Source organism: Ciconia boyciana, chromosome 3 (assembly GCF_034638445.1).
Source record: "Ciconia boyciana chromosome 3, ASM3463844v1, whole genome shotgun sequence".
Lineage (NCBI taxonomy): Eukaryota > Metazoa > Chordata > Aves > Ciconiiformes > Ciconiidae > Ciconia > Ciconia boyciana.
Window position 1 is genome coordinate 25,543,212 of NC_132936.1, and position 15,108 is coordinate 25,558,319.

At 36.7% G+C, this 15,108-nt stretch overlaps 1 protein-coding gene across 1 annotated transcript in view; it reads right to left on the minus strand.

The window, feature by feature from the left end:
* The window catches only part of CSMD1 (CUB and Sushi multiple domains 1), a 1,308,402-nt gene that overhangs the window by 933,510 nt on the left and 359,784 nt on the right, over nucleotides 1–15,108 (minus strand). The window contains exon 3 of the mRNA XM_072855145.1: nucleotides 9,660–9,772. Coding sequence (XP_072711246.1) covers nucleotides 9,660–9,772 — 113 coding nt within the window. The remainder of the gene's footprint in view (nucleotides 1–9,659; nucleotides 9,773–15,108) is intronic.

The following is a 15,108-nucleotide window of genomic DNA, read 5'->3' on the forward strand; positions in this document are numbered from 1 at the left end:
TTCTATTATCTGAGAGATGAAAAGCCCAATACAACTTTCCCTACTTTGTACCAGCCAAAGGAATAAATAACTTTATTTACAAATGAGATCAGAATCAAGCAAGCCATAGTATCAGACTCTTTCAGATTCATTAAAAGCTAGATAAGTGTCAGTTGCATTTCACCTGGGACTGTCTCATTAATGGGGACCATTCTGAAGGTAAGTAAACACTATTGAATATATGTGATAATTAGCAAAGGAAGTAGGATTTAACTCTTTAGCCAGATAGAAGTCTAGGGATAAATGCATCAAGAAGCTCCTCTGAGTAATTTGGCAATGCATACAAGGCACTGGCAATATGTTAATTTCCACATTGGTAAAGAGAAAAAGACCATGTTGAGAACTGAAAGTTCAGGCAAAATGAATTTTGAACAGAGTACAGGCTCTTTCTTTAACTATTGGCATCCTGATATTTGGCAGCAGTTGCTGTTTAAAATTAAATTTAGAGTGGGGGCACGGAAAGACACAGGCTGCTTAATTGAAATCTTACCTCCAGCAAATCTGTAAGGCTATGAACAGAAAAAGTTATTCCCCCAAATCCCAGCTGTCTGTAAAATGCAACAAGCAAAGATGCCAGCTCTGTGGAGTCACATTGCATGGCTTGTTTCAGAAAAGCACTTGGAGGAAAGATGCATTCCATACATTCCTTATGTGGCTGAATTAAAAAAAAAAATCCAACACAATTGCAGAATTACAGGAGTTTTGACCTTGTTTGTTTCTCAAACAGTTGCTGCATTAAGAGAATATATTTTAACTTTGAAAATTAAAGTCTGAGTAGAACAACTAAGGCATTTTGAAGAGAAGTAAAGCTAGCCTTTTTCTATTCAGTGCTTTTTTTTTTTTAAGCTGTCTACAACATTGATTTGCAAGATTTTTAGATCATGCTGCACATCTATACTGGTTTTGGCTGGGATAGAGTTAAATTTCTTCACAGTACCTTGTATGAGGCTACGTTTTGGATTTGTGATGAAAACAGTGTTGATAACACAGGGATGTTTTAGCTATTGCTGAGCAGTGCTCACACAGCATCAAGGCCTTTTCTGTCCTGCCAGTGAGTAGGCTCAGGGTGCACAAGTAGTTGGGAGGGGACACAACCATAACAGTTGACCCCAACTGACCAAAGGGATATCCCATACCATATGATGTCACACTCAGCAATAAAACTGGGAGAGGTGGAGTTTGGCCAGGGCTGCCATTGCTCAGGGATGTTCAGAGCAATGGTGTTGGTCTTCCCAAGTAATTGTTATGCGTGATGGAGCCCTGCTTTCCTGGAGATGGCTGAACACCTGCCTGCCAATGGGAAGTAGTGAATGAATTCCTTATTTTGCTTTGCTTGTACGTGCAGCTTTTGCTTTACCCATTAAACTGTCTTTATCTCAACCCACAAGTTTTCTCATCTTTACTCTTCCAATTCTCTCCCCCATCCTACTGGGGAAGTGAGCGAGCAGCTGTGTGGTGCTTAGCTGCCTACTGGGGTTAAACCATGACAACATCTTAATACTGATTCAGAGCAGGCAATGACTGCACTAAAGGAATTTTGACATTTCAAAAAAATTATTTGAAGTATTTTCCACAATATTAGTCGTACAAACACATACTAATGATGGCAGATAAGAACGAACATGAAACGGGGTATTAGTATCAGCACAGACGGGATGATGATCTGTTAAGATGTAGATTGAGATTCTGGAGAATCTAATACTCAATAGCAGAGAAATGAAACCACTGTATTACGTTATTTAGGGTGCAAAGACAGATAGAAACAATCCTGTTATGACTTTGTCTTTCCACTTCTGTTTTCTGTACTAGAATGTGTTGTTTTGGTTTAGAACTGGCACCTCATAGTAGCAGAAAGGAGCAACTCCTCAACATTTTCCTCTAGGAAGCCCACTTTTACCAAATCATTTTGCTATTGGGTTTGTGATCTCAAATAGGAGCACAAGTAAGAGTTTTGTGGAGGGAGGTTACAAGCCACTAAATGATTATAAGGTATAAACCACCAACACTGGGTTTGTTACTGGTTCATGCACAAAGGGCAATGAACGCAGTAGTTCTTATATGGATCAATAAGTCACTAGAAGGCACAAAATAATCCCTTACTTCCAGAATCAGAGGCAGTCAAAAAGACAGCTCCAAGAATGTATCTTAAAACATGTAATCCCCTTTCTAAGGGCTACTAGCCACACAAAGGCTGTCTTTGCATTAGGGATTGAGCTACTTAGGGTGAGAGCTGGAATGCAGAAAACAGCTGACACAGCTTATAATTGGACTAATATAACAGGCAAGGCTCTCACAAAATTATTCTCCATTTAGATACAAAATTCATTGGTTGATAATGAGTCCTACAACATTTAATTTTAATTTTATTTTCTGCCAATTCAAGTAGGGTTTATTCTATAACAACAACTTTCATTACGATGCCTTTTTTTCTAGAAAGAAAAAGAAAGTATTTCCTAGAACTTCCAATTGGGAAGTTTCTGCCCTTGTGCAGTTTAGGAAATAGCATTCCAGATTTCTGACTCCTGGTCCTTCAAATAGTGCTGAAACGCAACATTTAAGTGTTTTACTGGCGAAAGGAATATCACTTCTTTTTTAACTGAAGTTACCCACCGCGAGGTCTCATAACTAAGAAAGCTGTGGAGTATACTTGTTTTAAATACAGTCATAATTTCTTCTATGCACAATCTCTTCATATGTGAAAGACTGGAAAGGAGAAGGCATACAAGAGTACAGTCATTACCTGCCTCTACTGACTAAATTCAGTTCCCCATAAATTTAGCATTTTGAGCAAGTTTTAGATCTATTCATACATTTCAGAGCACAAGCAGACTATTTTACCTATCTATCCTCACAAAATAACCTCCATTTTCTTTTTCATAAGTTTTCTGATTACATGTAGGCTTAAAAACATTTTTATTTAGCTGTTATTGTTAAAGGGAACCCTTTTGACATGTAAATCATTGATATTCTAGATTAGCTATCAGAGGTCCTACAGAATAGTCCGACAGCACTGCCAGACCTCTTCTGCCCTGAGATTTTGCTGCTACATATTATGTCATATTTTTGACACACAAAATATCAACTTTATTTTTAACTGCATTATGATTTCTTTCCTGTATGTCATCATTAGCAGTCACTTAGATTGTATCATTCCAAAAAGATGTTATTTTTAAGAAAATTTGCTTTTCAATTGTTTTTTTCAAACAAACCAATTACTTCCCTTCCAAAGAGGTGCAACTACAAATTTCAGACTAAAAAGATCCCATTTCAGTCTGTGCTTTCACTGTTTAAAGCTTTTGGTTTACTTGGTCATGTATATACACACACACACATTGCTTAAAGCTTTAATAAACACCTCAGTTGGAAAAGAACAGACTACCAAAATAGTAAGCAAGAATTTAACTAAAAACAGAAAAAGAAATACATCAGTCTATTAAGTAACAGATGTTATGGCCGATTACACTAACAGTCAATGGTAAGATTACATTTACAAGAATACCAGCATTTACTATAGTATTAATGTTAGTTTTGTTTTCTTACCAAAGAAATGCTTCAAAAAGGCAGTTTTTTCCTTTAACATTTAAAAGGATTAAACTAGGATTAAAATTTACACTGCTTCTTTCTCTAAACATCACAGTAGAGGAGGGAATAGTTAGATTTAGGAGCAACAAACTGAATCCTTCCCAAAAACTACGCAACAGAATATAGAACGAACTGCATAGCTCTCAATGTCATAATTAGATATTCATTATAATCTTTTGGACCTCTTCAGAGCAGGATATGCTAATCCACTGAGGTTCCGGAGTCAAAGTCTCAGATCATTGGAACAATCAAAATGGAATATTATCTAACAGATAAAACTGTACCTATGACTAAACCATAGAGATTAACAGGCAATGGCTGAAGATTCAGGAGACTACTCATCTCACACTGAATAGTAGGGGATCGTTATGCATGAGTTGCATAAAATTTGGTATTTTCTTGCCAGCTCAGCTTCCTACTCTCAACTTGAAATATCTGCCTCAGATTATTCAGTTTGTTTTGAACGTGCCCATTCCCAGCGAGTAACTACTCTTATCACTGTACCACAGTTTGTAGGGAGAACTACACAGCCATTAACTAATACAGTTAGACTCATGGACAACAAGTAGGAAGCACTGTCAAGTGCTGACCCAGTGAAAAGCAGATTTTTACTCTTAAAGCAGTGCAGGAAAGGTATTTTGGTACTTGCGGGAAACAAACAAACAAAAACAAAGATACCTACTGGAGAAGCTGAGAGAACCAGAAATGTTAGCTTGAGCCCAGAGTTCTGTTATCTTGACTGGGTCCACGTTGGCTAGAAAATCATACTCTTGGGAAAATTATCTTGGTAATCACGGTAATCAATCTAAGAGATTAATGTTTCCAAGTTGGCTGGGGAAGCGTTTTTCTTTTTTTTTTTTTTTTGCTTTAAATAGTTCAAAGTATTGAATCATAAAATAAAAAAGGAAAAACACACCAAATAACAGATACTCAGTGAGAACAGGAGCAGCAAGACAAAGAAAAAGAAAATTTCTTCAAAGACCTTACACTGTGGAAGTATATCACCGCTTGCTGCTGTTGATGCTGAAAGGGATTTAAAAAGAAGCTTCAGGGAAGATGCATAAGGCAGGATGAGGTGACTACCAGCATAAATGTTAATGTTGGGTGTGAGCAGAAAGCTTTGAGAATTCAAAGACGAAAAGAAAAAATGAAGTATGCCCTGAGGGCAGGTAGGATAGAGGGATGTGCAAGAGCTCTTTATTTGGCAAAGAAAACCTGCTGCTGTAGAACAGAGGTCAAGGAAAGGTGCTAGCACACATCATGTCCAATATACCTGGCTTGTTGTTTAAACACTGTCCACCAATTCTACATTACACAACGTGGTTATAAACAACAAAAACAACCACCAAAAAAAATATTTTGAGATAGCTTAAAATGAACCAAGGATTGTTAACCTTTGAGGGCAGTTTAATATTTAGTGGCAGAGACTAGCGTAGCAAAATATAAACTAAAAACCATGACATTTAATTTTACACTTATGACTAACAATGTATTTTTGAATTAAGCTTTTCTACTTTTACTGAATTTTCTGCACATGACAACTGGATTCCCTGAATGACAGGACATACTAGTTCAGCAGAAGAAAAAACATATAACAATTATACCATGCATTACTCAATTTGAGTATACATTTGAATAACTTCAGATGTCATTGCTATAATTTAAAGATTATTTTTCTGTATTTCCAACCATATGCAAGGAATACTTCTGACTTTTCAAATAAAATTACTACGATGATATAGCAATGCGAATTTTTACTTCTGTTTGTAGCCCTCAAAGCACCTTTTAAAAAATATTTTGTAATCTCATTCTAGAAAATGGGAATTAAACAGATTTTAACAGGGAATTAAACAAAATTGCACAAGTCACAAGTACTTTGTTATTCTCCGCATGCATTTCCCGCAAAGTCTAAACATGTTTTATATGATGTAAAGCACTGTCAATTAAAAAAAAAAAAAAAAACCACAACCACACATTACAGAAACCAAATCGATCCCTCAAGTCCCAAGTCCCATTGCTTAAAACTTAGATTTAATTATTACCCAACAGTAATGATAATGGTCAATAAATCATTTAGCAGATTAAACAAGTTGACAAATTCTATAAACTGAACTTACTACTTATGAATGTTATAGTTCTTTTTACTGATATAATAATCTGTTTGAAAATCCCAGAGATAATTTTATTTCCAGAAAATAAGAACAATTCAAGCTTCTGTCTATCAAAAGTTTAGAGTGCTGATGGGATCACTGAGGAAGATGGAAGTATTACCAGTTAAAATACTACAGATTCTCAGAAATGGATATATAAATTCAGTGAAGAAATGTTATAGTAAAGAAACCTACATTTCAGCCTAAGAACCTGGCAACTGCCCAACTACATCAGTGTCTTGTTAAAATTAGATGGCTCTCGCTGGTCTACTGCCACAAAATCAGATTTAGTTAAGTATTAATATTCACATGGTATATGGGTGACAGCAGGCTAAATCAGATAGGTACAAATAATCTTCAAGGGCTTAGAGTGCTGGAATATGGTTTCACCAGCTTCATTGTTAACCTATTTATATATTGTAAAAACACAAAGGATCCGATTATGTAATTGCTGCACAGGAAGTCACTAATATACCCAATAAAATGCATAGATGAGAATCTCAGCTCAGGGAATGGGATGTAGCATTCTCTCTCTGCTAGGGACACCTGTGTAGGTATAGCTTCAGAGGCTGTTCAGTAGGTCTTGAAGCGATTCGTATGCTTTCTTTCCTGGTTCAGCACCCTAACCTCATTCACCAGGGAGTTTAAGTTAAAAAGAGCACCCTGCAGACAGTAATGGTGAAACCTCCCAACAGCATCCTCTCTGCTCTGCAAAGCAGAAGCTCAGCACAGCAGAGAATCTAGCCCAGTACTGTCTTTTGAGAGATTAGAGTCATTGTTGTCAAAACACTAGCTTCTTCCCCACATGATTACATTTAAAATACTGACTTCCAATAGCAGAGCTAACTTTGAAGACACTAATCTTTTTTTTTTTTAAATTGCATGAAGGTAACAATCCTAATTAGACAACATTTTCCTATTTAGAAGAAAGAGTGGCTTGTCACAAGAATTAAAAAAAAAAAACCAACACACACAAAACCAAAAACACACACTAGTTTTGCAGCTTCCCAGAATATGGAAAGTTTATGTAAATTAGTTCCTTCATTAGTCCTAATATTTGAATTTTTTAGATCTACTTCATCTGCTGCTGAGGGACAAGTGGTGCAATTCTAGAACGATTCCTTTGCATGCCTTTGCATAGTGATGGAAAGCTTTTTTTTTTTGCTGCTCCCAGTCTGTTAGAACTCCTTAACTTTTGAATGTTGTGGACTTTTCTACTTCTATACAAAAATTTCTGTTACAGAATCACTCCCCCAGGTACCATTAAAAAAAAACAACCAGGTTTGTTTGTTTGTTTTTTAAACATACTGCCCTTGTCAGCTGACACGCAGTTAAAACTTCTCTCCAATCAAGATGTTTAAATCAGCGTTTCTCAAACTGTGCATTACGACCCCATAGTGTCCCAAACTCTTAGATGGCAGCAGTCAGTAGCAATTCAATCCTCCCTGCACTTCCAGCTGAACAGTAATTCACTTACTCCAGAGAAGAACGAAAGACCTGGCTAAACCCAGGGAAAGCTAGATATTTTTAGTAAAAGCAAACTAGCTTAGGGATGGGTAGCCAGCAGAGTGATTATAAAGACTTCTAGTGACTAGTAACATCTGGTCTGTATTCCCCCTGACCCAGAGGAACCGATCACCTGCCTACTCACAAAATTACATATGGCACAGGAGCCAGAAGGGGTCACTGTTTAAAACAACTAGTTTAGGGAAGAGTTACAGGAGTTCTTAAACTAAGGGGTTTCAGTAACTCAGTTGGCCATTACAGCAGAAACCACCCCGAGCCTTCACAAAAACACACCTAACCCCTCCTCACTGCTACAAATCCTTCCTGAACCGTTAGTCCCCACTGCCTGCCTGTACCCTGAGACACCATCACTTGAGTGACACTCACCATTTCTTCCAGAGGTGGATGTGATATTTTGAAGTCAATTTAAAGCGCATGGACAATGCCAGGTTTACAGCACTAAATCTGAAAGGGGGCAGTGTTGTTTAACCAGAGAGTGATGCTATCTGTCAATGTTAATTACAGCTCTTCCTGCTGGGGTTTTTACAAGAAAGTAGGCCAGCAGGAAGTGTCATTATATTACAGCCTGTGGCTCTGTGCATGTGTTCCTAAGTTGACAGTCAAGAGACGTCCTTTAGCATTCTTCACTGTCTTTTTCCATATGAAAAACAAACTGCTCAGATTGCATACAAGGACGAAATATGCTATCGTATGCATCTACTAGAACAGAAAGATACAGGTATGTAGAAAGCAACTTCCTATTGAGATAGCAAAAACAGTTTCTGGTGTGTTCATGGTTTATGATACTCCTTTTCGACTTACCTAATGAAACTTATAAAGACTATTAAAATGAAACTTTCCTAGCCTTTCCTCACAGCCCTCATCTCAGTTTAAAAAACAACGATCAGCAGACTTATGAGGTGATAAGGCTTTGGGGAACACAGAAAGGGAGGAATAGCTACCAAGTAAAGACATACTGCTGAGCTACCCATCCCAATTAGAAAAAGCTCACAAGTTTGAGTTACTCATGACACCTCCCACACCTCTGTCTTTTCACACCTAGGTAACCTACTCAATGAGGATATTGATTTCAAAACATAAAGAACACTGTAATTTCCAAACATTAATCAAATATGAAACAAAAGATATGCATCAACATAGAGCAGAGTTAGGTATTGTCAAGAAAGGGGGGGTGAAGTTTCAAGGGACTTTGAATAGTTCTAGGAGAAACATAATCAAAGTTTATCAAGCATTTGAAGATACATTGGTCACCACTTTAGAAAAAGTCAAAGTAACTTAGAGATCACAGGTAATGGATTTACACACTTGCAAATGCTAGTCCTAGTGAATAGCTACAATCAAACTGTACTATTTTCTACATCAACCCCATTGATAAAAATATTTTGCTTTTAATTCTATCACTTAACTGTGTACACAGCTTTTCCAGAATAAACACTTTCAAAGGATTATACCTATGAACCCACAGAAAAAAATGGCTTTGCATTTGAGAAGTAATCTGAAACTGAGCTTTCTGCAACTTCTAGTAAAGCCCTGCATTTTCCATGAATAAAAAAATAGTAAAACAAAAAAAAACCAAAACCACCACACACTCAGTTTGAAAGTAATCTTTAAGTTACACTCAAAACACCCTCATTATCCAACAATGCTAAGCAACTGACTTAATACCACAGTATCTGGTAATTTTCCCAAAGGTTGCAGATCTCAAAGCCTTTTGTACAACTCAAAGTATTAAGGAAATGGTATCAGTCCAGTTTTATGAGCCTAATTCTTGGTAGACACTAGGAGACATGAAATGCTTGGCCTTATTTTTTCTCATAACTGTGCAGTCATCATTGTAGTCTAACCGTCCAGTTTTCAACTGCTTTGTTTTTCTGGTTTTGTTTTTAAATTTATATATACACATACATTTTTGTTGTCATCATTGTTGTTGTTTTAATTTTCCACAAGGAGAAGATTAGGGATTGATTTTCAAGACCAGTTAGTGTATCCATATCTCCTCTCATCTTTATTGTTATACCCCTTAAGTTAGGCATTGCCTAAAGAAGTTGTCAAAATAAATCATTCAGGAAATAATAAGAAAACCTTTTAAATGTAAACACTTCTGAATCCAGCTTTGGAAGCCTGACAAATTCGATTAAAAATTCCAGCAGAAATTGAAGTATAAGTTTTAATTAAATTTAAAAATCAAGACTATGGCCATGATGTAGTAACATTTAAGTACGCTAGGGAAAAAAAAAATTATGTAATATTCACCGATGATTCAAACCCCAAACAATAAAATTTGAAACATCACATTTCAATGTCAAAAACATGTATCAAGTAGAATAAAGACCTGGTAGGTCTTTAGAGTAGAGTTCTTACCTTCATAGACAGCTTTGAAGCCTTGAGCACTGACAGCAAAATCTGTGGTGAAACAGAGGGTGAGGATAGATCCTGTGCTCACAATAGATGATGGAAGCTGAAATCCAGATAGCCTGTGAAATAAAAAGGCACAAATTATTGTGACCTTTAAAATAAAGCACTTCAGTAGGTGTGATGACCATTATGATGAGCATCATATTTCCCTGTCCCAACTGCTAACGCATTATGCTTTTTACCCTGATACAGTCTCTAAACATTCACTGCAAAACTTCAAACACATTCTTTTTAACCCTCCTATTTTAACACATCTGTGCACTCTCCAACAGAGAACACTGAAAGAAAGACCTGTTTGTATCTATTAAAGACAAATAATTTTTTAACAGGATTCATTTCAAGATGAAGACACAAACTTAGGATGCCCAGAAGCAGATATCCAGGCCTTAACTCACATAGAGATACCTAGTGCAATTTTAGAAAACGTCGACCATCCTGTCTGTCCTCCAGCTGCTGCTTCAGAAAAAGCATGGCTCTCAAATGTTCCATGTCATATACATCAACCAGGAAACAAAAAAATCCCTTCCATTTCACAGCTTCAGAAAAATTACCTTACGTTTCCCATCTTATTTGCAGTCTTACCTTTACATAAAAAACAGAATTTTGGATAAAGTATAATTACATTGCAATACTGATTGTAAGATAATTTCCCCAAATAAATGTTTTGATTCATTTTGACGATAAAACACTGAAAACAATGTTTACATCCTTTATTGAAACATCACTAAAGACAATTCATTAGACCTGGCTGATACTAGTGAGGTGTTGATTTCTTAATGATTAGAATAATTTCGCGTAAGTAAGACATAAGACACCATTACTGTCCCACAAACACAAAACTATACTGGCAGCTTACATCATTAGCTAATTTTGTATTTTGCAATAAGGATATGTGATCCACTGGGTACAGGACAACACACCAGGAAACCACCTTTTGTTCATATTTCACCCTGAAAGAGCTTCTTGAATTCAGACACTGGAACAACTCATTAAAAAAAGCCCAAAACAAATAACAACAAAAAACAAAAAAACCACCCCACCAAAAATTCTTTGATACATTTTCAATCTGGATGGTTAAGATAATCCATGCCTTTAAAAAAAATCTTCTATTTGAAGTTTATTGTACAATGATGCTATAGTTCATTAATTGGCATCTGAAACTGCAGAAGATAAATAACTAAACAACATACTAGTACAGCAGTATCACTGAACTAGAAGTTCTTTGCAAAATTAGGCTTAAGAACACTCTCACATATAAAAAAAAAAATGTAAGAGGAACTCCATGCTTGAATTACATCACTCAGGTTGCTCCCCATCTCTTTCCAATTTTGAGCTTTGGAAAACAAACGGACTCAGATGAGTCAGAGATCAAAGCAAGGACAGCTTTAAGTACAGGTGAAGGCATACAGTCAAGGCAACGTAAGTCAGCAAAAAGCTTTCTGCAATTTCTTCCTTTCTTTTTAAACAACATTGTCTCCCATGTGCTAATTAGGTGTTTGCTCTAATCTTTTTACCTTCTGTGTACTTGTCAACCTATTACTCCTATTCCTTTCCACCTCATTTACTCCAATTCCAGAAATAACCAGGTTGATTTTTTCCTCAATCCTCAAACTGCAGAACTAGCATGAGGCTTGCCATATCTTATGTTCAGATTTTTGTATGTTCTCTCACCGTCACTAGATGTTGCAGCTTTTAGGGAAATGTGCCTCTTGTTCTATTTAATAAATTAGAGTTGTTATCACTACTGCCCTACATCTGGAGTGTACTGTATGACAGTTCATTATTAATTTAGGGTATGTATTTTCTCATCTTACTTACATGTCTCTTCCTTCTTTGAGAGGGGATTCAAAGATTTCTAGTTTAAGGGGAATTTTTTTGATAACACTGCAATATTTCCTGGATCTAACATTTTTTTGCTGAAATATAGGAAACTAGCATGAATTGTAGAGGAAGGAAGGAAAACCCGGTTGAAACACACAGAAAGATAGAAGCAGCTAGCCTGAACACTTCACACTATATAGGAGGCCTAAAAATCCCCAAACAAACAAAAAAAAACTACCACCAAAAAAAAACCCCAAAACAACCAAAACCGCAAAACGCACAAAACACGATAAAAAGACAAAAAAGTTATATCGATGTGGAATTATACAGCTTTAGCTACCTCATTTCTGATCAGTGTTTGCTCCACTTGGCGTGGATTTGGTTCATATAAATGAACTCATCTGAGCAGTGACTGGGCATCATGAGCTCTTATAATGATTTCTAGACCTACCTGCTTTGATTCTGTTATGATAATAAGTATCACTCCTACAATATGGATTCTTTATCTGCTCAATAAATAAAACTGTTTCTATAGTATCCCCCTTGAAATACTAGAAGATAATTTTTTAGGCTAACTGACATTGCAATTCACATTAAAGGAAGACAAATATATTCTTTTATACCTTAAATCAGTGCACTTAAAAGGTTTTACAGACATAGGAAGAGGCAAGTATGTGGTAAACATCTAGGAATTAATACATCACCTTGAAATCTGTTATAAAGAAGTCGAAATATTACAGTAATCCTAAAAAAGATTATGGAGAAGTCTTGAATAGATGAAATCTGTATGTCAGTCATTCAACACACTACCTGGGTGCCTCTACAGTAGCTTTGTTGCCTGAAATATTTCTGAAAGCATTTTTTCATAGTATTCTAATAAATTCAGTGAGAGCAAATGACATGAAATTGAGTACAAACAAAAACGAGACAGCAGATGAAAATCTAGAGTGTTATTCTTCAAAGACATTTCCAGATTAAAACACTGCTAGCCTACCAAGTCATTCCCCCCCTGCCCCCCAACATTTTCACTAGGTAGTTATAGCTCATGAATCATAATGTGTTTTGCACATTCATTTCATCATGCAGAAAAATCACACACCTTCACATGTTGCTTCACTTTGGAAATGTATCTTGGCAATTAATGTGTAGGCCTTTACTGCAACCAGAAAGGGAACTGTTTAGACAGACAAGTGTGTGTGCTAAGAAAGCAGAATAATTTCAAGTCCCTCTGCTAATAAAACTGTCATTTGATAAACTTGCACTACTTCATACCGAGCATATGGCAATACTTTAAGCTTAAAATATTGCTACTTCCTTAACTTTCAGTAGCATGAATCTGCACAAAATGCACACACTAAAATACTTTTTAAACCACAGACAGAATATATTTGGTTTGTCTATAAAGAAGAAACAGAACCTGCAATAGAAAACACAGTGGTACACTAGTACTGAGTTTAGCCTGTATTTGAGGGGAAGAAAAGCCACCACATTTCTCTCTACAATGTCATTTCATAGCTCTTGACGTTCAGCCATTTCTAGTGACAAGGTCTATTTTTTTTTTTTTTTTTTCAGTAGCATAGCAATAGTGTACCTAGCAGGTCCAGCTGGCTCTGCTCAGAACTTCTCCACCCTCTACTTGTGAAGGCAGATTTTGTGACTCCCTGGTACTAAACAGATAGCACAGCAAGTCCTCTGAGGGCAATGGCAATATGGTTAGGGGTCTGTAGCAAATGATGGACAAGAAGAGGCTGAAGGAATGGGTTTATTGAGCCCTTAAAAGATGATAACTAAGCAGTGAACCTTACTGCTGTCTTCACCTACCTATTGGAGCAGTATAGAAAAAGACAGGGCCAGGTTCTTTCTGGAAGCGCATAAAGGATGGGAAGCAACAAGCAAGGTGCAACAAGAGAAACTTCAGTTTTGTGTTAGAAAAACACCCACTATGATGGTGGTCAAATATTGGACTAGCTGCCCAGAGAGGATCTGGTATCTCCATCCTTGGAGATACTGATAACTTGACAGGGCCCTGAACAGCATAATCTATCTTCAGACTTGGCTCCAATGTCAGCAGAAGATAAGATCAGATAACCACAGTCTCTCCTAACCCAAGATATTCGATGAATCCATGACCCATAAGGAAGACATGGGCACAGTCCCTATCACAAGCAGCTGCTGCAAGAAAAAACAAGAACACTCAACAGTTTCTGAGGAAATACAGAAGTACAATCACATCAGCCTAAGAAGTTTTAGGTTATTTGTATAAGTTTATTAGGGATTGAATCTTTGCTGAATGTAGTTATGAAATTTTAGCAAGTCCCAGCTGTTCATGTAGAAATTGATAGGCCTTCAAGCATGGTTACAGCTGAACTGATCTTTGCAGGTGTTTCAAATACATCCTTGACACAAAACCAGCTCCACTTCTCTTCCCTCCAATGAGAACTATGACATTCTTGTTCCCAGAGTCACTAGATTTTTTGGGTTTTTTTATTTAAATAAATGTTTTGCACTGCCCTCATGGTTGAAATGGTCAAATGAAGCTTTCCAGAACAGCTCTATCAGAAACAGCTGTTCAGCATGAAGCCTCATATGATCAGACCACTTTAACAAGAGTATGTATTGATTTCACAATTGCCAAAAAACAATGCACAGTTGCAAAGGAAAAATAGAAGCATTTTTTCCATTTTATTTGCTAGATTATTTATTCCTACAGGTGCCTACAGAAGGGATTACAGATATAAAGCCAAACCTTAGAGGGAGGGGGGACCCTGCACCCATAAGGACTGATTCTTTTCTCAGATTAGGCCAATGAAATATATGAAGCCACATTATTACAATTAGAAGGAGAATCAGATCTCTTAAACATTTTTAGAATTGTGCCTGACATATACACACACACACACACTTTTATATATATATCTCATATAGATAGAGCTCTGCTCATACATCTGTACAGCTTGTTCCCAGAAACATTCTCAGAGGAAGTAACTAGAATCCATTTGGCTAAGACATTAGGATAATCCATTTGTCCTGAAATTAGCTATCAGATGTCTCTTGCAAAAGCTATTAGCCAAAAGGATCAATGTTATTAATAACAAGGTAAAGTATAAATTTCAATGGATTATCCTCAAAGCAGTTTTAGGCAAACCATAGATAATGACAAAATCTGAGATTCCACGCCCACACCCCCCTCACACACACCCCCAAATCTGTATAAGGAAAAAACCTAACATTTCTCCCATTTTACCATAAAGTGATATAGGTCATTAATTGCCATATGAAACACCAAAGAGCTCTCTGCCATCAGTGTCATATCCTCTCAGGTTTTACATACTATTGTTGGAAGTCGTCATTTGATGTAGAGGAGATCCATAAGCTCATTCTGTATCAGACTCACCATACCACATGAAAACACAAAGTTACTGGCAGGTGCTACCTCAAGGATTGTGCCGATCAACTGCAGATCAGAAAGCAAGGCAAGTCAAAATCTCTTAAGGACTAAAGCTTTAGGCTATCTATTGTAGTTCTCCAGAAATATCTCACTGCATCACAGAAGTCAAATACTAAGTACAACACA